The sequence below is a fragment of the Lepus europaeus genome, chromosome 9 (assembly GCF_033115175.1).
Source record: "Lepus europaeus isolate LE1 chromosome 9, mLepTim1.pri, whole genome shotgun sequence".
Classification (NCBI taxonomy): domain Eukaryota; kingdom Metazoa; phylum Chordata; class Mammalia; order Lagomorpha; family Leporidae; genus Lepus; species Lepus europaeus.
The window spans coordinates 110,858,367-110,882,722 of NC_084835.1; the positions used below are offsets into that span (position 1 = coordinate 110,858,367).

Below are 24,356 nucleotides of genomic sequence, written 5' to 3' on the forward strand. Positions count from 1 at the left end.
GAACTGAGACATAAACTCTTAGATATTAAAACATGAAGTATTACCATCAACTCAAGAAAGATTGTATGCTAGTTTTAAAAACTCACACATGCATTTCATTGACATTCAGGGTTAACTCTATAACTAAGCACTAATTCTTTCTAAACTTTACTTAATATTTAGATGAATGGGCTTTAAAAAGTTTGTGGAGACATTTAATTTTTTAAAAAAATATTATGTAGGATCTCTGTCTTTAATGTGCTGTACACTCTTATTTAATGCTATAACTAGTACTCCAACAGTATTTTTTTTCACTTTGTGTTGCTATTTGGGGGCAAATGTGAAATCGTTACCTAATGTATACTAAACTGATCTTCTGTATATAAAGAGAATTGAAAATGAATCATGATGTGATTGGAAGGGGAGGGTTGTGGGTGGGAGGGAAGTTTTGGGAGGGGGAAGCCATTGTAACCCATAAGCTGTACTTTGGAAATTTATATTCATTAAATAAAAGTTTAATAAAAAAAATTAAAAAAAAGTTTGTGGAGAAATGAAATTGAAAGATATGTTTATTTTGGTGCAAAAATTATTTGAAATCCATGCATGAAAACGATCTTCAAAAAGTTCATGGAAATATACATCATGAAAGAATTATGCATGAACTTCAAATTCTTTTTGCATCAATGTGAGCTTTTCTTTCAGTCCATTTCCACAAACTTTTTGAAGTCCCCTTGCACATGCCCTTTGCACAGATGGGTTACATCTCTAAGGAGTCATTCTATAGGCAGAAGGCAGAGGTCAGGTGCCCTTCTGGGAGCAGTAGCCTCATAACAAAGCTATCTCCACACCCTTCAGTGAAGATGAGAGCTGAGTCTGATCCAAGTGCTGTTTCTTTTAATGAGCTAGTAGAGCAAGTCAGGATATTCCAGGGTTGGCAGGAAAAACTGGAATTTGAAAGTGCAATTTGTATTGAGGTTTTTTGTTGTTGTTTTGGGTCTTGTTTTCCTGAAATCAATGAGGTTGTGGGGCGTTTATGAATTAGTGCCCCTTAGCATGGTGTGTGTGTATGTGTGTGTGTGCATGTGCACACGTACATGCATGGGCACATATATATGTCTGCCCAGACTTTTCTCATTTGTTTTTCTCATTCATTTCTAGCAAGATAGTTTCCTTCATTTTCATCTTTGTATTTGGCATTCAAAATAATGTAATTACAAAGCTAACTCTATTAGGGAGAATGACTTGTCAGGACACAACTCCACACACCCGTGGTAAGTAAAGTATGAGGTTAATTCAGGTCTTCATCAGATTCTATAAATTGGTGGTTTCCATCTTTGGCTGTACATCATAATCACCTGAGGTCATAAAAATTCTGATACCTGGTTCTCATCCCAGATATGTTGACTCAGTTGGGTTGTGGTGGGGCTTGAACATACATATATTTTTAAAGTTCCCTAGAAGAGTTTAATATGCATCCAAGGTAGAAATTCACTGCTCCAAACAGTTCTTTCCAGTGGCTCCCCAGAGTTATTAAGGTTAAAGACTCTCTCATATGGGTCCTAATGTATCTGATCTGTTGATTTTAATTCTTCCCTTTAGTACTTCTTTGAGCTTTGATCTTCAGTCTTATTTTTTTCCTTGTTAGTTAATTTGAATTTCTTTAAGCTTGAACTCTTACTCCTCTAGTCCCCATAAGAAGAATTTCTAAGGGATTTTGAAAGTTAGAATTTAAATTCTCCTCCTCTATGTCCAAGGTGCACACTATTTGAGCTTCAGTTAAGACACAGTTGCTGACAACTTCAAATGCAGAATTTCATGGCCATGAATGAAAGATAAAATAGGAACTTAAATCTTCAGTTTTGTCAGAAGCCTTGTACACATTAATTTTATTAGGGAAATTATCATTGAGAAACCAAGGTTGTTTCATTAGAAATACTCTAATGAGCAGGGAGAGGCAGAGAGACCTATAAATTAAAGACATCAGCGACTCATTTTACAAATGTTTCTTCATTCCTTGTCCAGACGGTTTTGTCTCTCCAGAAGCCAGGTGAGTTCTTCCTTTTGCTCCAACTTCAGACTTCTCTGTTTTGAGAATACTGATGTTGACTAGAAAGACATAGTTTTATTGTACATAGACATTTGATGAGATGCCTTTATTTAATTCAATGCCTACATGGCCATGACAATGTATTTTCATCTTGTTTGACAGTAAGTTAATTCATATTACTTCTGAGTAAACCTGCCAGGGGTACTTGAAAGGAACCCTGAGGCTGACCTCGGATCTCTAGCAGCAGATAGGGAATGCCTTAGCAGGGATTAAGCCCAATGATACTAAAACCCCAACATATGTGGGCTCTCAAAAACTTCATTCTGTGTTAATATTACTCCTATATTAGGATTCTTCTTAAAGTTTTTGATAACTAGTTATCAATAGCTCATGAGGAAGAAAATACAAAATGTTCTACTTATTTATTTTGGTAAGTATTAATTTTTCTTTAAAAGTTTGTGTGTGTGTGTGTGTGTGTGTGAGGTAGCAGAGGTAATGTAAGCTCTCCATACAATCCTGAAACAATTGAGAAAAGTAACAAAGGAAATCTTTGCATTCTAATAATCCATGGGCAGTGTATGTTACGTGAGAAAACGCAGCATAGAGTCCAGTTTTAATGAAGCTAGGGACTGAGACTTAAGAAAGTTCACCTATCCTGCTACTCTCTGGACTGGATTTTCAAGCTGCAGAGAAACAAAGTATCAGTGAGGATGCATCTGTTGGTGATATCATTGTTAAAAGTCCATCGTCTGGCCAGTAGGGTTGCCTATGCCTTGCCTGCCTCTGGTCGCAGTCTGAGCAGCCGGACAAGCTGGACATGGGCGGGGTAAGGGCTGGGTCTGCCTGGGGAAGCTAATCACAAGGAGGAAGGGCTGGGAGGCAGAGGCAGAGGCAGGCAAGTTCTGACAGAGAACAAGGGAGAATAAAACTAGTGAGACATTAACCCTGCTCCCTGGCGAAAGGAGAACGGAGAACAACCAGATGAAGCCAGCCTGAAGCTGATTCCTGTCTCCTGCCAAGGAAAGGGGTGAGAGTGGGCATCAGGAATGTCTCACTGAGAGGAAGAGGAAGAGCAGTGGGAGAATTCAGGCGACTCAGAACAATTAAAATACTGGGTTTTGATTGCTTTCATTGCTGTTCTAGATATCACTCAAATCATCATGGATTCACTTGGCGCAGCAAACACTCAGTTTGGGTTTGATCTTTTCAAAGAGCTGAAGAAAGCAAACGATGGCAATGTCTTCTTTTCCCCTGTGGGCATCTCCACTGCCATTGGTATGATCCTTCTAGGAACCCGAGGAGCCACTGCCTTGCAGTTACAGAAGGTAGGGAGCTTCCTTTCTTTCCCACACACAGCTTTGTTCCTGGGAGTAAATCCTCTATCTTTACCTTGAAAACAGGCTCATTTTGACCTGTGGTGCAGGGAACAAAGACCATAGAGACATGGAGGAAGTTCACTCCAAATACCATCATGTCATCTTCACCCTGATGCTAGAAGTCCCTTTGAATGGGGGCTGGGTGAATGGCTTTTTGAAAAGTGATTTTGCTCATAATTAGAACAATATCATGAAGAGTAAAAAGTGCTGGGAGAAGCAACATAATCCCCATCAGAGTATAAATGACACATCAATGATGAATACGTGAGTGGATAAAGTGGGCAACCCAGACCTTTTCAAGATTTTTCAAGGATGTGAATGTATGCCCTTGGGGCTTCTTTCACAGGCATCCACTTCCTCCTGACTGATTCAATGTGATGTTTGTTTTCTGTGCTCTGACCATCACAATAATATTTTTTCCCTACCAGGTGTTTCACTTTGAAAAAGACACAGACAGCACAAGAATAAAGACTGGAGAAAAAGAGGTGGGACACATGATTCACATCTTCAACATAGCTTTTTAGGTGTGAACTCACTGGGGAAAAGGGCTGGGAGAGATGTGGAACACTTGACACTTTTTATTAGGCAATAATAATCATTGTAACCGAATAGTGTTGCTAGGATCGTACAACAATAATAAACCCTTAATATTAAGAAGAGGCCCTAACTTTATTGGACAATAGCTACTATGATGTAACTAGTAAAGGTTAATGACAGAAAAATTCCCTTAGTAGGTGGATGGGTTTTGAAGTTAAACAAGTTTCGATTCAAGTTTAGGCTTGGTTGTTTAACAGCTGTTCTACTTTGGACAAGTTATTTATCTTCTTTGAGCCTCTGAAAATAGATCACATTGGTTACTTATCTAGAGGTCATGGTTTAGTAGGAGATATTATTACTAAATTCCACTCATATTTTAGTTTCCCTGCTGATGTTTTATTTTATTAAAAAAAAAAGCACAGGACCAATAACTTCCTAGGGTATCTTCCAGCTAGTATTCTTAATATTCCAGTAGTCCTCACCAAAAGAGCGTTCTGCCCAAACATGGGAAAGGGGTTAGGTCCTTTAGGTCTGGGCTTGCATCAGGAGGTAGTTAAAGCTCTCAGGAAGAACATAATTGTTCTGACAATAGTCATAGTCCTATTCCATGCCTGCATAAAATCATAGTCCAAATAACGCAGCCATGTGATCTGTTCATTTCCTAATCCTGAAACGATAGGTTGCCTGGGTGGTTTGGATGCATCTTTTGAGAGCCAAGCTTCCTTCCAGGATTTTCACAACAGCATTGGTTCAGACAGCTGCTCCAGTGTCCCCTGGGTTGTGGAGCACAGTTGTTTTCAGAGGACTTTTCCTCCAAAGCATGAGAATCTATACAGAACTCTGATACAAATCAGAAAAAGGCACATTGTCTTGACAAAGAGCTTGATGACCAGGGTGGAAGTTGAGTTTCAGCTTCTGTGTACCTGTAAAGCCCAGTGTAGTTGCTCTGTCAATGACCCTGAATTTTTCTGGGAATGCCCATGGTACAAAGAAGAATAAAATTACTGACTGAAATAGTATGACTGGAACATACATCAAAGGTCATCTCCTCTAATTGCTTCATTATTTGATGGAGAAAGAGATGAGTAAAGTCATCTGCCTGGAGACAAGCTTGACACGCACCCTTTCATTATCACATGGAAACTTGCTTTTCAAAATTGATTTTAAAATATTGAGGCTTATGTATCAAGGGTATAAGAAATAATGCACTGAATACCCTTTACCACCTCCACCCTGTGTGATTAATAAACCATTACAGGTCAGATGAAAATACCATCCTTGAGCATGTCCCAGCCTTCGGAGACAGGACGTGCCCCTGTCTTCAGTTAGGAGTTAGTTACATATATTTATTGTTTCATTATATGCAATATTTTTGTCATTATGCTCTGAAACTTGTTGATGTTTGACTCCGCATTATGCTTACAAGATTCATCTGTAGCATACTTGTAGCACTGGTCGATTCATTCCCACAGGTGTCTATCTATTTGTCCCATTGATGGGGGCTTCTTCTCTATTATGAACAGTGATAGAATGACCCTTTTCTTTTCTTTTTTTTTTTTTAAAGATTTATTTATTTATTTGAAAGGCAGAGTTACACAAAGAGAAGGAGAGAGAGAGAGAGAGAGAGAGAGAGAGAGAGAGAGAGAGAGAGAGAGAGAGAGGTCTTCCATCCGTTGGTTCACTCCCCACTTGGCTGCAACGGCTGGAGCTGGGCTGATCTGAAGCCAGGAGCCAGGAGCTTCTTCTGGGTTTCCCATGTGGGTGCAGAGACCCAAGGCTTTGGGCCATCTTCCACTGCTTTCCCAGGCCAGAGCAGAGAGCTGGATTGGAAGTGGAGCAGCCAGGTCTTGAACCGGCACCCATATGGGATGCTGGCACTGCAGGCGGCAGCTTTACCTGTTATGCCACAGCACTGGACCCATAGAATGACCCTTTCATACAAGCCATTTTTGCATTTGTAGGATGATCAACTTGATCATAATGTAGAAGAAATTGTACATTATTTGATTGAATTTGCTAAGATTTTGATAAAAGCTAACAATGTGTATTGTGAATGAAATCAGTTATACTTCCTTGTCCAGTTTTGGGCATCAAAGTAACATTAGACTCATAAAATGAGTTGGAGATTGCTTCATCTTTTCCTACTTTCTGAATGAATTTGTGCAAATTAAGAAACACACCTAATTGTTGGGTGGAATTTGGACTGAAACTCTCTGAACCTGGTGATTTGTTGGTCTGTTTTTTGGTGGTTAACTTTTCATTACTTAGTTGATTTCTTTAGTAAGCATAGGGTGGATTTTTTGGGTTTCTTTCTGAGGCAGTTTTGAGTAATATCTTAGTTTTATTTTCCATTTATTTTATATATTCAAATACAATTACAGTACAGCTATTCATAGTTTCTAAAATGGTTTTAGTACTTATAATTTTAATTAGCATGTGATAATTATACATTTTTATGGGATACAGTGCAATACTCTAAGATGCATCCACAGCAAGCATCGAACCAGGCAATTGTTCGCTGCCTCTTAAAGTCTGTTTCCTCTGTATTGATGCCACTTCCCCATTTTGTTAGTAACACTTTCATCTAATTCTGTCTTTTACTTTACCAATATTTTCCATATGCAATCTTTCATGTCTTTTTAAATAGTCAGCTAGTTATCCTCTCTAAAATTACTTTTATTTCCTGCTATACTAATTCTTGCTGTGATATATCCTTCCTTTATTTTTTGGTTGGTGGATTGATGGGTATGATGATTACTCTTTTTCTAACCAAATTAAATCTAATTTTCTTATTTTCTAATTTAAGCTTGTAGTCTTACCATATTTCTATGTAGAAATATTTTAGTTGCCATTGTATCCCAAAAATAACAAATTTAAGTTTGTAGTATTACCAAATTTGTTTGTAGAAATATTTTAGTTGCCATTGTATCCCACAAATAACTTAAAAAACTTTTAGAGGATAGATATTTCCATTCATAGGCTTGCTTTTCATTGGCGAAATACCTATATTTTAAAAATCGAAGTTTAGTATAGACACAGTAACACTCACAAATTTTAAGTGTGCAGTTCCACTAACTTTTATTTAGGGAACAGGCATGTGACTGTGTCATCGATAACTTCCTGAGTACCAAGGACAGTGTCTTGTGCTTCCTCAAAGTTGTTTTCCAGTTATCACTCAAAGATATCTAGTAGAAACCTTATCACATTATTTCTATTATCTTTTGGGGATACAATATTATGTCTGTATACCCATGATTCCATTGTATAACTTTCATAATTTGCTCATTTTTGTTATTGGTGAATACTTGGTTTGTTTCACTTTGAGTTATTTTGAATCAAGTTAGTATGAACACTGTTGTTCATGCCCTTTGCTACACATATGAACTCATCTCTCTTGAGTATTTACCCTGGAGTAGAGTTGCCGGGCCATGGAGTGTATGAACATTCAGCTCTCACAAATCCTGGCAAGTAGTTTTCTGAAATGTTCATACCAGGTTACCTCACATCTGCAGTGCATGAGAGTTGCTTTGCGTCTTTACCAACTTTTGGTATTGCTCTTTAATAAATTTTTATTGTTTCTGATGGGTGTATGGTGGTAGCTTATAATTTTAACTTGCATTTCCTTGAAAAGTAGTTATGACAAATACCTTTTCATCTGCTTATTACCCATTTGGAGAGCCTCTTAAGTCTTTTCTTCATATTCTTTCCCTTAGGTTGTCTATATCTTATAGATTAATAAGAGTTCTTCATATAATCTGAATCTGAACCTCATATCAGATATAGGTATATCTGGAAATGTTTCCCACTTTGTTGTTTCTTTTTCTCACTCTTAATTATGGCTTTTGGTGAACAGAAATTCATAATGTTAATGAAATCCAATTTATCAATTTCTTCCCTTTAAGATAAAAACTTTTGGGTCCTATTAAGAAATCTTTGCCTAGTTTAAGGTCATGAAGATTATTTCCAATTTATTTTCATTCCACTTACTGAAATTTACACCATTTCCTGAACTACGTTGCTTGCCAGTGGCACCTTGTCATAAAGCAGTTTACCATAAATAAGTGTGAATATGTTTATGGACTCTGTCCTACTATATTGTTTATTGGGCTCTCCTCATGCTAATACTACAGTGTCTTACTAACTAGGTCTTGGAATCTGATAGAATAAGTCTCATCTTTGTTCTTTTTTAAAAAAATCACCACAATTTCATTTCTCTCTATAGTTCACAGGTTGTCAATTTCACAGGAAACTGCAATTTTTATTGAGATGACATTGAAAATATAGTTTTAATGTTGACAAAATTGACATATTTATGAAACTGAATTTTTCAATCCACAAAAATAGTGGGTCAATTTACTTAAGTCTTCTTTAACATCTCTTATTTTAGAATTATCTGTGTGAATAGCTAGCACATTTTTCATTAGATTTCATACATTTTTTTAGAATTTATTGTATTTATTTGAAAGAATGACAGAGGGGCAGAGGCAGAGAGAGAGAAAGAGAGAGTGAGAAGGAGAGAGAGAGAGAGAGAGATCAATCTTCCATCTACTGGTTCACTCCCCAGATGGCTGCAACAGCTGGAGCTGCGCCAATCCAAAGCCAGGAGCCAGGAGCTTCTTCCAGGTCACCCACATGGGTGCAGGGGCCCAAGGACTTGGGCCATCTTCTACTGATTTCCCAGGCCGTAGCAGAGAGCTGGATCAGAAATGGAGCAGCCAGGACTCTAAATGGTGCCCATTTGCAATGCCGGCACTGCAGGGCCAGCTTTACCTGCTATGTCACAGCACTGGCCACAAATCTTTAAAAAAAAAAAAAAAGATTAATTTTACTTGTTTGAAAGGCAGAGTGACAGAGAGAGAGGGAGAGACAGAGTGATAAAGAGATATTCTATCTGTTTGTTGACTCTCCAAATGCCTGCAACAGATGGGGTAGGGCCAGGCTGAAGCCAAGAGTATAGAACTCTATCTGGGTTTCCCATGTGGGTTCCAGGGGCCCAACACTTGGGCCATTTCCTGCTACTTTTCCAGGTGCATTAGAAGGGAGCTAGATCAGAAGCACTGCAGCCAGGACTTGAACTATCAGTCTGATATGGGATGCAGGCATTCCAAACCATGGCTTTAACCCCTTGAGCCACAGCACCAGACCCAGATTTCATAATTTTTTTTCTTTTATGTTTTGACAGGCAGAGTGGATAGTGAGAGAGAGAGAGAGACAGAGAGAAAAGTCTTCCTTTTTGCCGTTGGTTCACCCTCCAATGGCTGCCGCGGCTGGTGCGCTGCGGCCAGCGCACCGCGCTGATCCGATGGCAGGAGCCAGGTGCTTCTCCTGGTCTCCCATGGGGTGCAGGGCCCAAGCACCTGGGCCATCCTCCACTGCACTCCCTGGCCACAGCAGAGAGCTGGCCTGGAAGAGGGGCAACCGGGACAGGATCGGTGCCCCGACCGGGACTAGAACCCGGTGTGCCGGCGCTGCAAGGCGGAGGATTAGCCTAGTGAGCCACGGCGCCGGCCAGAGATTTCATAAATTTTGATATAAAATTATAATTATTTTATGAGTAAAGTATGATTTCTCTTTCTGCCCCATTTGTTATTGTACTTGGTTGTAATATTATGTTTTAAGTATCTTGTTGTGACTTATTTCTAACTTAATCATATTCGAATTTTCTTAAGACTTTCTGTATTCTCTGTTAGGTGATCAGTTTTAAAAATATTCTCTGTGTTGTTGTTTATAGAATTCTATATCCCACTTACAGAAACTTACTTATTTACTGAAGTTTTTTATAATCTTTCCCAGATTTTTTTGAAATCAATTGCTAAGAAAGATGTGTTAAAAAAATCTCCTACCATTATGATTGGTTTGATTATTTCATCTTGCATTTTTGATAAGCATATTTTATGGTCTATATTTGATACATTAATTTTAAAATTGTTGTATCTTGCTGGTGAATTAAACATTTTCCTAATATGTGTCATATTTTATGCTTTAGATATTTTTGTCATATATGAATGTATCCATGCTTTCTTTTGGTATTTCTCTGGGATATCTTTTTCTATTTTTACGTTTAAATCTGCATGTCCCAAAAATGTATTAGAAGTTTCTTATTCTTTTTTTAAATTTTTTTGACAGGCAGAGTGGACAGTAGAGAGAGACAGAGAGAAAGGTCTTCCTTTGCCGTTGGTTCACCCTCCAATGGCCGCCGCGGTAGGCGTGCTGCGGCCGGCGCACCGCGCTGTTCTGATGGCAGGAGCCAGGTGCTTCTCCTGGTCTCCCATGGGGTGCAGGGCCCAAGAACTCGGGCCATCCTCCACTGCACTCCCTGGCCACAGCAGAGAGCTGGCCTGGAAGAGGGGCAACCGGGACAGGATTGGTGCCCCGACCGGGACTAGAACCCGGTGTGCCGGCGCCGCCAGGCGGAGGATTAGCCTAGTGAGCCGCGGCGCCGGCCCAGAAGTTTCTTATTCTTGATTTTAGCTCTGAATCAAATATCTGACTTGGTAATATTTTATACCATTCTGTAGGATGTCTTATCACTATGTTGACAGTTTCCTTTGTTGTAGCTGAAAGCTTGATTTAGTAACATTTGTCTATTTTTGCTTTTGTTGCTTGTACTTTTGATGTCATATCAAAGAAATCATTGTCAAATCCGATGCCCTGAAGATTTCTCCTGAAGTTTCTTTTATCAGTTTCATAGATTTATGTCTTATGTTTAAGTCTTTCTTTAACTTACTTTGAGTTTTTACAAGTGGTATAATATAAAGATGCAATTTCACTCCTGCACGTGGATGTTCACTGAAGAGGTTTGCCAGTTTCTACTCAACAGTTCCTGTTGTCATATTTCTGATTAAAGATCCTGGGCTTCATTGATTACTTTTGTTCTCAATGACCCCTGCCCCAACGGGGCAACTTGTTCATGTCCATACTTTGTAGGACAAAAACCCTTCCCTCAGACAGCTCCCCAAATTGTCAAAACATTGGACACCTATCACACTCTTATGTTTCTCTACCCAGGGTAAAATAAGGGGTCCGGAATTTTCTCTGAATTGCATAGTGCGATGTTGTGAGCAGGGACACTGGTGACTAGGTGTTAAAGATTTTCCTACTGAGCTTTAGTGCAGTTGGCTTTGCATTCACCTGGGGTAAAGGTGCCTCTTATCTACTTTCTAGGTTTTCCACACAAAGGCAATTTTGCCTTTTCCCTGTTAAGTTGATTTCTACGTGGGGGAAGTTGGTTTGGCATTTCTTATTCTGTCATCTTGCTGATGTCATTCCCTGGAAGTTTCTTGAGCAAAGATTTAAACATGATGGATGCTGCTACATTGTGTTTGCTTTGTTATTGAATGAATCTTTGGATGTATATGGAATTCTCATTTGATATTTTCTGTCAACTTTTCGAAGATTTCATTCCACCTTTCTTTTCAAATGTTGCTGTTGAGAATTGATTTAAGTGGCATCTCTTTGTGGGTGACCTATCTTTGCCTGCATGTGAGTTTTGCTTTTTGTTTTTGTTGTTTCTGAATTTACTACATTGCATATAGGCTTGGGTTTCTATTTATCATTGTTGTGGGCTAAATTATACTCAAAATTAATATTTTAGGCTCCTGCATTTTACTTAGAGAAGAATGCTAAGCAAAGGCTCAAACATGACATGCAGCATGGTCAAGGTCAGAATTTATTTAGAAAGTGAGAAGAATACACAGGAACACGAGGACTTTATTAAGGGAGAGTGGGCCAATAAAGATAAACAGGGGTCTCCATACCAGTCATTCTAGGGGTCAATGAGGAGAGAGGGAACAAGCCAGAGAGTGCAAACAGGCAAGCAAGAATGCAGGTGAGAGGCTGCAAATGAGAGGGCCAGGCTCAGCGCTAACCATGCCTGTAAGGGGCATTCCAAAAGGGGAATGGTTACATAGTCTGACTGACAGATAGGTAGATAAAGGTGAGATTACATGGGGGCAAGGGTGGGTGTGGCCTCCAGCTCATGAACCTGATCCATCTCCCTGAGCAGGCCCATATCACCATGACTTCGATTTAGTATGCTTTCTGAAAATGAAAATTCACATCTTTCGTCAGTTTCAGAAAAATCTTAGCCACTTAATTTTTTGCCTATTTCCCCATTCTCTCTTCTTGCCCTTTCAGGGACTGCTGTATTTTTTTCTATTGTTTAGATATATTATGTGTTATACACTACCAATATATATTCATCAATTTTTGTCTTTTTGTTATATTCTGAGACAGTAATTCAGCTTCATTTTTAGTTTGCTAATTTACAAGTGCCTAATTATTGGGCTTTTAAATTAAATTCTTATTAAATATTCATATATAGATGTTTTAATTGGTTATTAAGCTAATCTCAAAATTGATGATAGTCACTTGTTCCTTAAACATATATTCAATATTCTTTTGTTTGTTTAAAAATATAATACAATCTTTCATTTTTTTCCCAAAGAAACTTTTTATTTAAGGAATACAAGCTTCTTGCATTTCTTAAGTACAAGGTTAGGTATATAGTGATTCTTCCCACCATGCCTGCTCTGCCACCCACTCTCTTACCCCTCCTACTCGTTCCTCTCCCATTCCCAGTCCCATTCTCCACTAATATCCATTTTTGATTAACTTTATACACAGAAGCCCATTTCTATACTAAATAAAGAGTTCAACAATTTGCACACACGCGCACACACACACACAACAAAAACTATTCTTCAACAATCAGGACAAGGGCTGTTCAAAGTCATTGCATCTTGAAGTTAGTTTCACTTTTTTTTTTTTCAAACTTAATTAACTTTAAACAAGTACCCATGAATGATACACTTTTTTTTTGAGCACTTTGACATAATTATAATACAACTCTTTGAGGACAGAGGTCCTGCATGGGAAGTTAGTGCACAGTGACTCCTGTTGTTAATTTAACAATTAACATTCTTATGTATGACATCAGTGATCACCTGAGTCTCTTTACATGAGCTGTCTAGGTTACGGAAACCTTTTGAATCCACAAACTCCATCAGTATTTAGACAAGACCATAAACAAAGTGGAAGTTCCCTCCTCCCTTCAGAGAAAAGTATCTCTTTCTTTGATGACAACTTTTTGATGACTGAGGTCCTTCATGTAAGACATTTTTTGCCACAGTGTCTTAGCTTTCTGTGCTTGAAATGCTCTCATGGACTTTTCAGCCAGACAGAATGCCTTAAGGGCTGATTCTGAGGTCAGAGTGCTATTTAAAGCAATTGTCATTCTATGAGTCTGCTGTGTGGACTGCTTCCCAGGTTGGAGCACTCACTCCTTTTTAAGCCTATCTATTATTATTACCAGATAGTTAATCCTATCCATATGATCACTTTAACACTTAAGATGTTTTCACTTAATATGTTTTACTTAAGATGCCTAACACTTAAGGTGTTTTTAATATCCAGCTTAAGGGGGACTTGGGATCCCATGGGAAGTTTTTTAAACTGTACCTTTAGAAGTAAGTCCATAGGAATGTATGCAGAACTATACAGCTTTACAGTTACAAATTTCATACACTTCATAATTACAACTTTAGGAACATGGTGGTTCTTCCCAGCATGCCTATCCTCCCACCAATATTCCCAACCCTTTCCTCCTCCCTCTCTTATTCCCACACTTGTTTTTTTTTTAACTGAGATCTATTTTCAATTGACTTTATACACATATATTTAACTCTATGTTAAGCAGAGTTCAACAAATATTATTTAAAAAACTGTTCCTCAACTGTCAAGGCAAGGGCTGTTCAAGTCATTGCTTCTCAATATCAATTTCATTTCTACAGATAGCCTTTTAGGTGCTCTATTAGTTATCACAGGTCAGGGAGAACATATGGTATTTGTGCCTTTAAGACTGGCTTATTTCACTGAGTATGATGTTTTCTAGATTCATTCATTTTGTTGTAAATGACCAGATTACATTTTTTTTTTTTTAACTGCTGGGTAGTATGCCATTGTGTACATATCCTATAATTTCTTTATCCAGTTAAGTTGATGGGAATTTGGGTTGGTTCCATGTCTTAGCTATTGTGAATTGAGCTGCAATAAACATGGGGGCACAGATAACTCTTTCATATGCTGATTTCATTTCCCTTGGGTAAATTCCCAGGAGTGGGATGGCTGGGTCATATGGTAGGTTTATATTCAGATTTCTGAGGTATCTCCATACTGTCTTCCATAGTGGCTTTACCATTTTACATTCCCACCAACAGTGGGAATACCTTTTTCCTCACATCCTAGCCAGCGTTTGTTGTTTGTTGATTTCTGTATGAAAGCCATTCTAACTGAAACCTCATTGTCGTTTTGATTTGCATTTCCCTGATGGCTAGTGATCCTCAGCATTTTTTCCTTTGGATTTCCTCTTTTGGCCATTTGGATTTCCTTTTCTGCAAAATGTCTATTTAAGTCCTTTGCCCATCTCTTAATTGGGTTGTTTGTTTTGTTGTTGTGGAGTTCTTGATCTCTTAATATATTCTGGTTATTAATGATCAGTTGCATAGTTTGCAAATAATTTCTCCCATTCTGTCAGTTACCTCTTCACTTCCCTGAGTGTTTCTTTTGCAGTATAGTGTTTCTTTTGCAGTCTCAATTTGATGTAATCCCATTTGCTAATTTTGGCCTTGATTGTTTGAGCCTCTGGGGTCTTTTCCAGGAACTCTGCCTATGCCAGTATCTTACAGGGTTTCCCCAATGTTCTCTAATAATTTGATGGTGTCAGGTCATAGGTTTATATCTTTAATCCATTTTGTGTAAGGTATAAAAATGTAGGGTTCTTGCTTCATACTTCTGCATGTGGAAATCCAGTTTTCCAGCATCATTTGTTGAAGAGACTGTCCTTGCTTCAGGGATTAATTTTAGCTTCTTTGTCAAAGATAAGATGGTTGTAGATGCCTGGGTTGATTTCTGGTGTTTCTATTCTGTTCCATTGATTTAACTGTTTTTTTTTTTTTTTTTGGACAGGCAGAGTGGACAGTGAGAGAGAGAGAGACAGAGAGAAAGGTCTTCCTTTTGCCGTTGGTTCACCCTCCAATGGCCGCCGCGGTTGGCACGCTGCGGCCGGCGCACCGCGCTGATCCGATGGCAGGAGCCAGGTGCTTATCCTGGTCTCCCATGGGGTGCAGGGCCCAAGGACTTGGGCCATCCTCCACTGCGCTCCCTGGCCACAGCAGAGAGCTGGCCTGGAAGAGGGGCAACCGGGACAGAATCCGGTGCCCCGACCGGGACTAGAACCCGGTGTGCCGGTGCCGCAAGGCGGAGGATTAGCCTAGTGAGCCACGGCGCCGGCCGGATTTAACTGTTTTGATTATAACTGCCTTGTAGTATGTCTTGAAATCTGGTATTTTGATGCCTCTGGCTTTGTTTTTGTTGTTTAAGATTACGTTAGCTATCACTTCTGCCTCCCAGGGTCTGCATTATCAAGAAGCTAGAATCAGGGTCTTGAGCCAGGAGAGCAGATTCCAGGCACTTTGATGTGAGGTGCAGATGTCCTGTCATCTTCTCCTTTTTCTCTCCCTCCTCTTCCTCTTTCTTCTTCTTCCTCTTCTTTTTTTAAAAACTTTTATTTAATAAATACAAATTTCAAAAGTACAACTTTTGGATTATAGTGGCTTTCTCCCCCATAACCTCCCTCCCACCTGCAACCATCCCATTTCCCACTCCGTCTCCAATCCCATTCTTCATCAATATTCATTTTCAATAATCTATATCCTCCTCTTCTTTTAAAAAATATTTATTTATTTGAAAAAGTGAGAATGAGATCAAGTTTGAGATCTTCAGTCTACTGGTTCACCCCCCAAATGACCACAACAACCAGGTCTAAGCCAGGCTGAAACTCAGTACCAAGAACCCCATGTGGGTCTCTTACATGGGTGGCAGAGGCTTAAGCACTTGGGCCATCTTCCTCTGTTTACCAGGTACATTAGTAGGGAACTTAATTGGAAGTGGAGCAGCTGGGACTTGAGCTGGCAATTTGATATGAGATAAACACATTTGAAGCAGTGGCTTTAGTCACTCTGCCACAACTTTGGCCCCCCACAACTGGCTTCTTAAACCCTAGGCCAAATATCTGCTCCCACATCCTTCTGTTGACATCAGTCCATTGTTCCCCAAAGATTCTAGTATTTTGATCTGCTTATCCCACATTCTAGGCAACCTGAGAAGAGATCAAATGATTGTAACATTTAAAGTACAAAGGTTGTAGAAAATGGTCAAATTCAGCCTCGTATATGTTGTAGAGCAGCATACTTTCATATTTTAAATTTGAATGCCTTCAAATATTCCTTAGTTACTCACAAAAATTAGCCTAACCATCTGCTATGTGTCAGATACTACTCTAGGCATTAGGGAACCAGTCAAAATAAATAAAATAAAACGAACCATCAAAGACAAAATGCAGGGACCTCAGAATCTAGAGGAAGATGGCTTTTCTGTTCTCAGGTGCACTCTTGAATAGGTTATTCAGTTCAAAATCAAATGCCTCTTCCTTGCATCCCCTGTGAGTTGAAGTAACCAGACACCACTCAGCAGGCAATGGGACTACGTTCCTCTCTTTTCCAGGGACGTGTGCTGGGTGAGCTGGATGCATCATGGAGTACTTGTCAGTCCTCAATCATGAATCTAATGGATCCTGTAGGAATGTTTAATTTCCTTTTCTGGAGATAGGGATAAATCTCACTTTACCCCAATGTGTAGCTTGTCCCACCAGGAGTCATTTTTTTTTTTCATCCACTACTAGGAGCAAGAAATTCTAACCTTTAGTGGATAAGAATTTTCTAGGGAGTCATCCACTTTCCTCAGGTGCTATGAGTTTTGTGGGAAGCTAAAGGAAAGTATACAAAGCATTTAGTGGGCAATTACAAAAACACAGTGCAAGTCAGAAATGCAAGACCCACACAGGCTGGTGCAGAAAGTGTCTCTGTGGCACTGAAATGGGCTGTGACTTACATTGCCATATGATTTGTGAAAAAGCCACCTGATATCCATGGCCACACTGCAGCTATGAACCACTCCAAAGATCTCAGAGTGAAGGAAAAATTGAACAACCCCTCTGGGATGAGGGGAATCTAGGCTGACATTTGCCAAGATATCCCATGGAATTTTTGTTTTAACTTTTAAGATTGGAGAGACGGAAAAGATACATCAGTACTTCCAAAAGTTTCTGACTGAAATAAGCAAACTCAGTAATGAATATGAGCTGAACATAACCAACAGACTGTTTGGAGAAAAAACATACCTTTTCCTCCAGGTAAGTTTTGCTGAGTTCACACCTATGTGTTAGTCATGAGGGGCCACACGGTGCCGTTAGGACCCTGTGTCTGGCAGCTGATTCCATTTGCTGCTTGGCTGAGCCCATATCATTGCTGAGCTCTTGGCTTGCTCTTCAGACGTTGAGAACCTTTGGGGACTTCTTTTTAGTTCTAGAAATCTGGATGTCATTGTACATGCATAAAAATGTGTATGGAAATACTCGAAGTGATTTGCCAATGGCCGTCTCATGACATTCATTGCCCTAGTATACAGATACATTTATTTAAAGATGTTGACATTGATAAGTTGACTTTTCAACCTCTTTCTATTCCTTTCCTGTTTCTTCTAAAGAAATACCTAGATTATGTTGAAAAATATTACCATGCATCTTTGGAACCTGTTGATTTTCTAAATGCAGCAGATGAAACTCGAAAGAAGATTAATTCCTGGGTCGAACTCCAAACCAATGGTAGTGTATGAGTGGGTCATTTATCATAAAAACTTTTTGATGCTTGATTTGAGTGCAGCCTTGGGCTTGTCTCTGCACAGCGTGCCAGATGGACAAGCTGTGGGAGGGTATATGAGACGGATTTTGGAGGGATGAAAGGGCAAAGCTGGGCATGGGGATGGGAGGGCCCACAGGTGGTGGAATGGTCTAAGCAAATATGGAGAGAGCCAAGGGGGACCAGAAGGGGACCATAGAAATCAACTACCTGGAAACACTTAGTGGAAAATTGTTTGCACATGCCTGTAAATCAACATATCTTTGGGGTTTCTGAAACTGAGCTCATTTTCTTCTTGGGTTTGCACTCTTTATGTCAGAGCTTATCTTTGAGAGTCTGGGTCCCTATGTGAAAACATCATAGGAAATACCCTTCATTTTTATTAAGTAAGAAACATACAGCTCTGCCATCAAGACCTGTGTTTGCTGCTTCCATCTGGGACACCCAGGCCTCCTCTCCACTGGAACATCACACAGGATGGTAACAGCTATCAGGCCCAACCACAGCAGGCAATGTGACACATGCCTCACCCCAATCCCCCTTTTTTTGTTTTAAAGATTTATTTACTTACTTTGAAAGGCAAAATGATAGAGAGGAAGAGACAGATAGAGATCTTCCATCCTCTGGTTCATTCTCTGTATGGCCACAACAATTAGGGCTGGTGAGGGCCAAAACTGGGTTCCTGGAACTCCACCTGAGTTTCCCACATGGGTGGCAGGGACCCAACTACTTGGGGGCATCTTCTATTGCTTTCCCAGGTACATTATCAGGGAGCTGGATTGGAAACAGCATAGCTGGGACTCAAACTGGCACTCTGATACCTGATGCAGGCATCTTCAGCAGTGGCTTAACGTGCTGTGCCATAGGGCTGGTCCATCTATTCTCCTCTTCTGATCCCCCTTGTATGAGCCAAATGTATGACGTACATGAGAGGAATGTTTATATGAAAATACAGATAGTCTGTTCCAGATTATAATTTTATTCCAGTTATCAGGGAGATTTCTATTTCAGAATATATTTTTCCTTCATGCTTAGTCCAAAGAAGGAAAATTGAAATAAGCAGAATAAAAGGGATCTATCAAAAGGTTGATTGATCAGCATTTTTTTGAAATTTTATGTAGGACTAAAATTCAGAGACAAAAAATATTAACTCTTTTTTCCAAGGATGTAAATCATCTCAAAATATTAAGGGATAACCACAGTGAATGGGTAAGAATAATAATGACTGAAACCGAGCGCTCACTGTGTGCCAGATAGTATTCTACGTGCTGTATGCGTATTTATCTTTTGCTACTTTCCACCAGCCTACGAGGCAGGTTTTATTCCTTATTTTACCGACTGAGGCACAGAGCACTCAAATAAATTTGCCAAGATTCCTCAAGTGATAAGAGGAAAAACTGGATGCTGATCTGATCCCAGAGCCTGGACACTTAACCATCAATTTCAATTTATGCAATGGGGTAAACAGGCAGTGGGCAAAGTGAGAATATCCAATGAGTCTTTGTTGGCAAGGCCTTCAGATGCTGACCTGGCTGGCTGTGTAGTGATCAAGCTCCTCTGTATCACTTCTGCCACACACTTAATTTGTAATTTGGAATATGAACCAATTTTTTTTTCATTTGTTCATTTGCAGAAAATATCAAGGATTTATTCCCAGATGGCTCTTTAAGCAGTGCCACCAAGCTGGTACTGATCAACACAGTTTATTTTAAAGGGCAATGGGACAGAGAGTTTAAGAAAGAAAATACCAAGGAGGAAGAATTTTGGCTGGATAAGGTATGGTCATTTTTATGTGATGTCATTGCCTGTGGAGTGTGAATTGTAAAGTCATGTTTGAGCAAATGTATACTGGAAGACAGTAAATGCTCATTCTGAGACTGATCTTTGGCAAGCATTATTTTAGATTGTCCTAATTACTTTGGAGAGCTAACCTGGTTGCCTTATGCCTTTTGACCTTGCGTGCTTTGTTAATGTGTTGTAGAGTACAAGCAAATCTGTGTTGATGATGACACAGTGCCATTCCTTCAGCTTCACTCTCCTGGAGGATTTGCAGGCCAGAATCCTGGGGATTCCATATAAGAACAATGACCTCAGAATGTTTGTGCTTCTGCCCAATGACATAGATGGCCTGGAGAAGGTAAGCACTGTGCATCCCCCTGTTCTTGCATTCATTGCCTGAGGTTTGTTCTGGACGAGCTAACATACAGGGCTTCAAGCAGGAGTTGTGACTGGTAGAGCTGGATAGACATCATTTCTCATTGTGTGCATCAGGTACTGATAGTTGGCTAAAGAGAAACCTTCAATGGTATTAGGCTTACTGAGAACCATCTATGCAAAATACTTTGAGATGACCTAAAATGAACATTTATGATGCTATGGCAGTTCTAGAGATCATCCCATTCTGAGAAACGATCGATACCTCTGGGCTGCTTTTGTTGGGGTAAAATCACATGTTCACATACAGCAAACTTTGTATATTGTTCAGTAGGTTCTTGGGTCTTCAGAATTTGTTTCTTTGCCTCTCAGTCTTGAACATGTTGATTTGGTGCTACCCACTTAGTAGTTAAAAAATTAAAGTGTAATGTCCTATATTTTGGAGATCAGGAAGTCTTTGCTTCAAATCCTGCTCTTCCATAGTTTTCTAACCATTGAGTTTTCTTAACTTCCTTGGGCCCTGATATTTTATCATCTATAAATGGGGACCATGGAGGGAAGGATTATAAGAGTTTGAGAACACAGCCTGTAGTGGGTCTGTGCCATGGATAGCACTCACTATGATATTATAATATTGTAGTACCAGATGCTGGGCTGTTGCTGTGAAACTTTGCTACTAGCATTAAAAGTTGGAAAATATTTTGGGACAGCCAAATGACAATTTTTATGAGAGCTTTGAAATATCTATGTACTTACTCAAAAATTCATTGTGAGAATTACCTCAAAATAATTCAGAAGAAAAAAAAATCACCCTTCTGAGCCAAATCAATAATTTTTGGCACTAAATACACTAAGATGCCTGGTTTGAGATGCATGGTAATTATTATTACAACACAGTAATTATCAGCATTTGTCATAATACCTATGCATTTTAGATATCTGAACAATGAATGGATAGATGACTATCCAATGCTTGTTAACTTATGGAAAGATTATTTAGCAGTTCAAAGATATTTTGAGAGATATGCAGTATGGTAGAAGAAGGTAAATTATATAAAGTACAATAGACATTCACTGTGATTGCAAGTGTGTAAGTATACACGTGAGTACATGCATATAAATACTTGATACAATAAAAATGGATTATTTTTAGTTTTAAAAATTCATTTAATGGGCCGGCGCTGCGGCTCAATAGGCTAATCCTCCGCCTTGCGGCGCTGGCACACTGGGTTCTGGTCCCGGTCAGGGCACCAGATTCTGTCCCGGTTGCCCCTCTTCCAGGCCAGCTCTCTGCTATGGCCAGGGAGTGCAGTGGAGGATGGCCCAAGTGCTTGGGCCCTGCACCCCATGGGAGACCATGGCGGTGGCCATTGGAGGGTGAACCAACGGCAAAAAGGAAGACCTTTCTCTCTGTCTCTCTCTCACTGTCCACTCTGCCTGTCAAAAAAAAAAAAATTCATTTAATGATGTTGGATTTTCACATAGACACAGATAATTAGAGAAATATAAAACAACACTTTGCTTACAGAAACAACAGTCAAATGAAATTTCTACTTTTATTTATTATTAAATGTGATAATTTCTGACAGATAAAAATCAATGCCACACTTAATATTTTATTAACAATCATACCATCTTATGCTCCTTTGAACAATAGATTATAGACAAAATAACTCCTGAGAATTTAATAGAGTGGACCAGCCCAGGGCATATGGAAGAAAGGAATGTGAATTTACACTTGCCCCGGATTGAAGTGGAGGGGAGTTACGATCTTGAACCTGTCCTGTCTGGCATGGGGCTGGAAGATGCCTTCAGTGAGTGCCAAGCTGACTACTCGGGAATGTGTTTACTCTCTGGGTTGCATGCCCAGAAGTTCCTGCACAGGGCCTTCGTGAAGATCACCGAGGAAGGTACTGAGGCTGCTGCTGCCACCGGCATAGGATTTACTGTCACATCAGCCTCGGATTTTGAAGATTTTCACTGCAATCATCCTTTCCTGTTCTTCATCAGGCACAATGAGTCCAACAGCATCCTCTTCTTTGGCAGATTTTCTTCTCCTTAAGGCAGGCATTGCCATAGCATTGTTTTTCATCAATAAAACAACCAGTGGTGTAAAGAGTTTTAATACAATAATGGATATTGCCCATTTCTTAAAATTTTGTTTTACTTGAATGCATTCTTATTTTTTTAACTTTTATTTAATAAATATAAATTTCCAAAGTACAGCTTTTGGATTACAGTGGCTTTTCCCCCCTCATAACTTCCCTCCCACCCACAACCCACCCCTCTCCCGTTACCTCTCCCATTCCATTCACATCAAGATTCATTTTCAACTATCTTTATATACAGAAGATCAATTTAGTATACACTAAGTAAGGATTTCAACAGTTTGCACCAACACAGAAACACAAAGTGTAAAGTACTGTTTAATTACTAGTTATAGCATTAATTCACAATGTACAACACATTTAGGACAGAGATCCTACATGGGAGTAAGTGCACAGTGACTCCTATTGTTGACATTCTTGTTTATGGCATCAGTAATCACCCTAGGCTCTTGTCATGAGTTGTCAAGGCTATGGAAGCCTCTTGAGTTCACTGACTCTGATCTTTTTTAGACAAGGTCATAGTCAAAGTGGAAGTTCTCTCCTCCCTTCAGAGAAAGGTATTTCCTTCTTTGATGGCCCGTTCTTTCCACTGGGATCTCACTTGCAGAGATATTTCATTTAGGTGTTTTTTTTTTTTTTTTGACAGAGTGTCTTGGCTTTCCATACCTGCGAAACTCTCATGGGCTCTTGAGCCAGATCCGAATGCCTTAAGGGCTGGTTCTGAGGCCAGAGTGCTGTTTAGGGCATTTGCCATTCTATGAGTCTGCTGTGTATCCCATTTCCCATGTTGGATCATTCTCTCCCTTTTTATTCTATCAGTTAGTATTTGCAGACATTAGTCTTGTTTATGTGGTTCCTTTGATTCTTAATCCTATCATTATGATCAATTATGAACTGAAATTGATCACTAGGAATAGTGAGATGGCATTGGTACATGCAACCTTGATGGGATTAAATTGGAATCCCCTGGCATGTTTCTAACTCTACCATTTGGGGCAAGTCCAGTTGAGCATATCCCAAATTGTACATCTCCTCCCTCTCTTATTTCCATTCGTATATTTAACAGAGATCACTTTTCAACACCTAAGAATATTTGTGTGTTATTTACAGAGTGCAACCAATATTATTAAGTAGGATAAAAAATACTAAAAGGAATAAAGTATTAAGTTGTTCATCAACAGTCAGGACAAGGGCTGATCAAGTCACTGTTTCCAATAGTGTCCATTTCACTTCAACAGGTTTCCTTTTTGATGCTCGGTTAGTTGTCACCGATCAGGGAGAACATATGATATTTGTCCCTGTGGGACTGGTTTAATTCACTCATCATGATGTTTTCCAGATTCCTCCATTTTGTTGAAAATGACCAGGTTTCATTGATTTTGACTGCTGTATAGTATTCTATAGAGTACATGTCCCATAATTTCTTTATCCAGTCTACTGTTGATGGGCATTTGGGTTGGTTCCAGGTCTTAGCTATTGTGAATTGAGCTGCAATAAACATTAAGGTGCAGACAGCTTTTTTGTTTGCCAATTTAATTTCCTTTGAGTAAATTCCAAGGAGTGGGATGGCCGGGTTGTATGGTAGGATTATATTCAGGTTTCTGAGGTATCTCCAGACTGACTTCCATAGTGGCTTAACCAGTTTGCATTCCCACCAACAGTGGGTTAGTGTCCCTTTTCCCCCACATTCTTGCCAGCATCTGTTGTTGGTAGATTTCTGTATGTGAGCCATTCTAACCCGGGTGAGGTGAAACCTCATTGTGGTTTTGATTCTAGTGACCCTGAACATTTTTTCATGTGCATGTTGGCCATTTGGATTTCCTCTTTTGAAAAATGTCTATTGAGGTCTTTGGCCCATCTCTTAAGTGGGTTTTTTGTTTTGTTGTTGTGGAGTTTCTTGATGTCTTTGTAGATTCTGGTTATCAACCCTTTGTCTGTTGCATAGTTTGCAAATATTTTTTCCATTCTGTCGGTAGCTTCTTCACTTTCCTGACTGTTTCTTTTGCAGCACAGAAACTTCTCAGTTTGATGCAATTCCAATAGTTAATTTTGGCTTTGACTGCCTGTGCCTCTGGGGTCTTTTCCAAGAAGTCTTTACCGGTGCCTATATCTTGCAGGATTTCTCCAATGTTCTCTAATAAATTGATGGCGTTGGGTCATAGATCTATATCTTTAATCCATGTTGAGTGGATTTTTGTGTAAGGTGAAAGGTAGGGGTCTTGCTTCATTCTTCTGCACGTGGAAATCCAATTTTCCCAGAACCATTTATTGAATAGACTGTCCTTGCTCCAGGAATTGGTTTTAGCTCCTTGATCAAATATAAGTTGGCTGTAGATGTTTGGGTTGATTTCTGGTGTTTCTATTATGTTCCATTGGTCTATCCATCTGTTTCTGTACCAGT

At 39.4% G+C, this 24,356-nt stretch overlaps 1 protein-coding gene across 1 annotated transcript; it reads left to right on the forward strand.

Moving 5' to 3' along the window:
- Window positions 1–3,186: 3,186 nt before the first annotated feature.
- SERPINB13 (serpin family B member 13) lies at window positions 3,187–21,909 on the forward strand. Its single transcript, XM_062200295.1, has 7 exons — window positions 3,187–3,351; window positions 3,831–3,887; window positions 17,060–17,188; window positions 17,542–17,659; window positions 19,327–19,469; window positions 19,675–19,830; window positions 21,505–21,909. Exons 1-7 carry the CDS (start codon window positions 3,187–3,189, stop codon window positions 21,907–21,909), a joined length of 1,173 nt encoding a protein of 390 aa, XP_062056279.1.
- The last annotated feature ends 2,447 nt before the right edge of the window (window positions 21,910–24,356 follow it).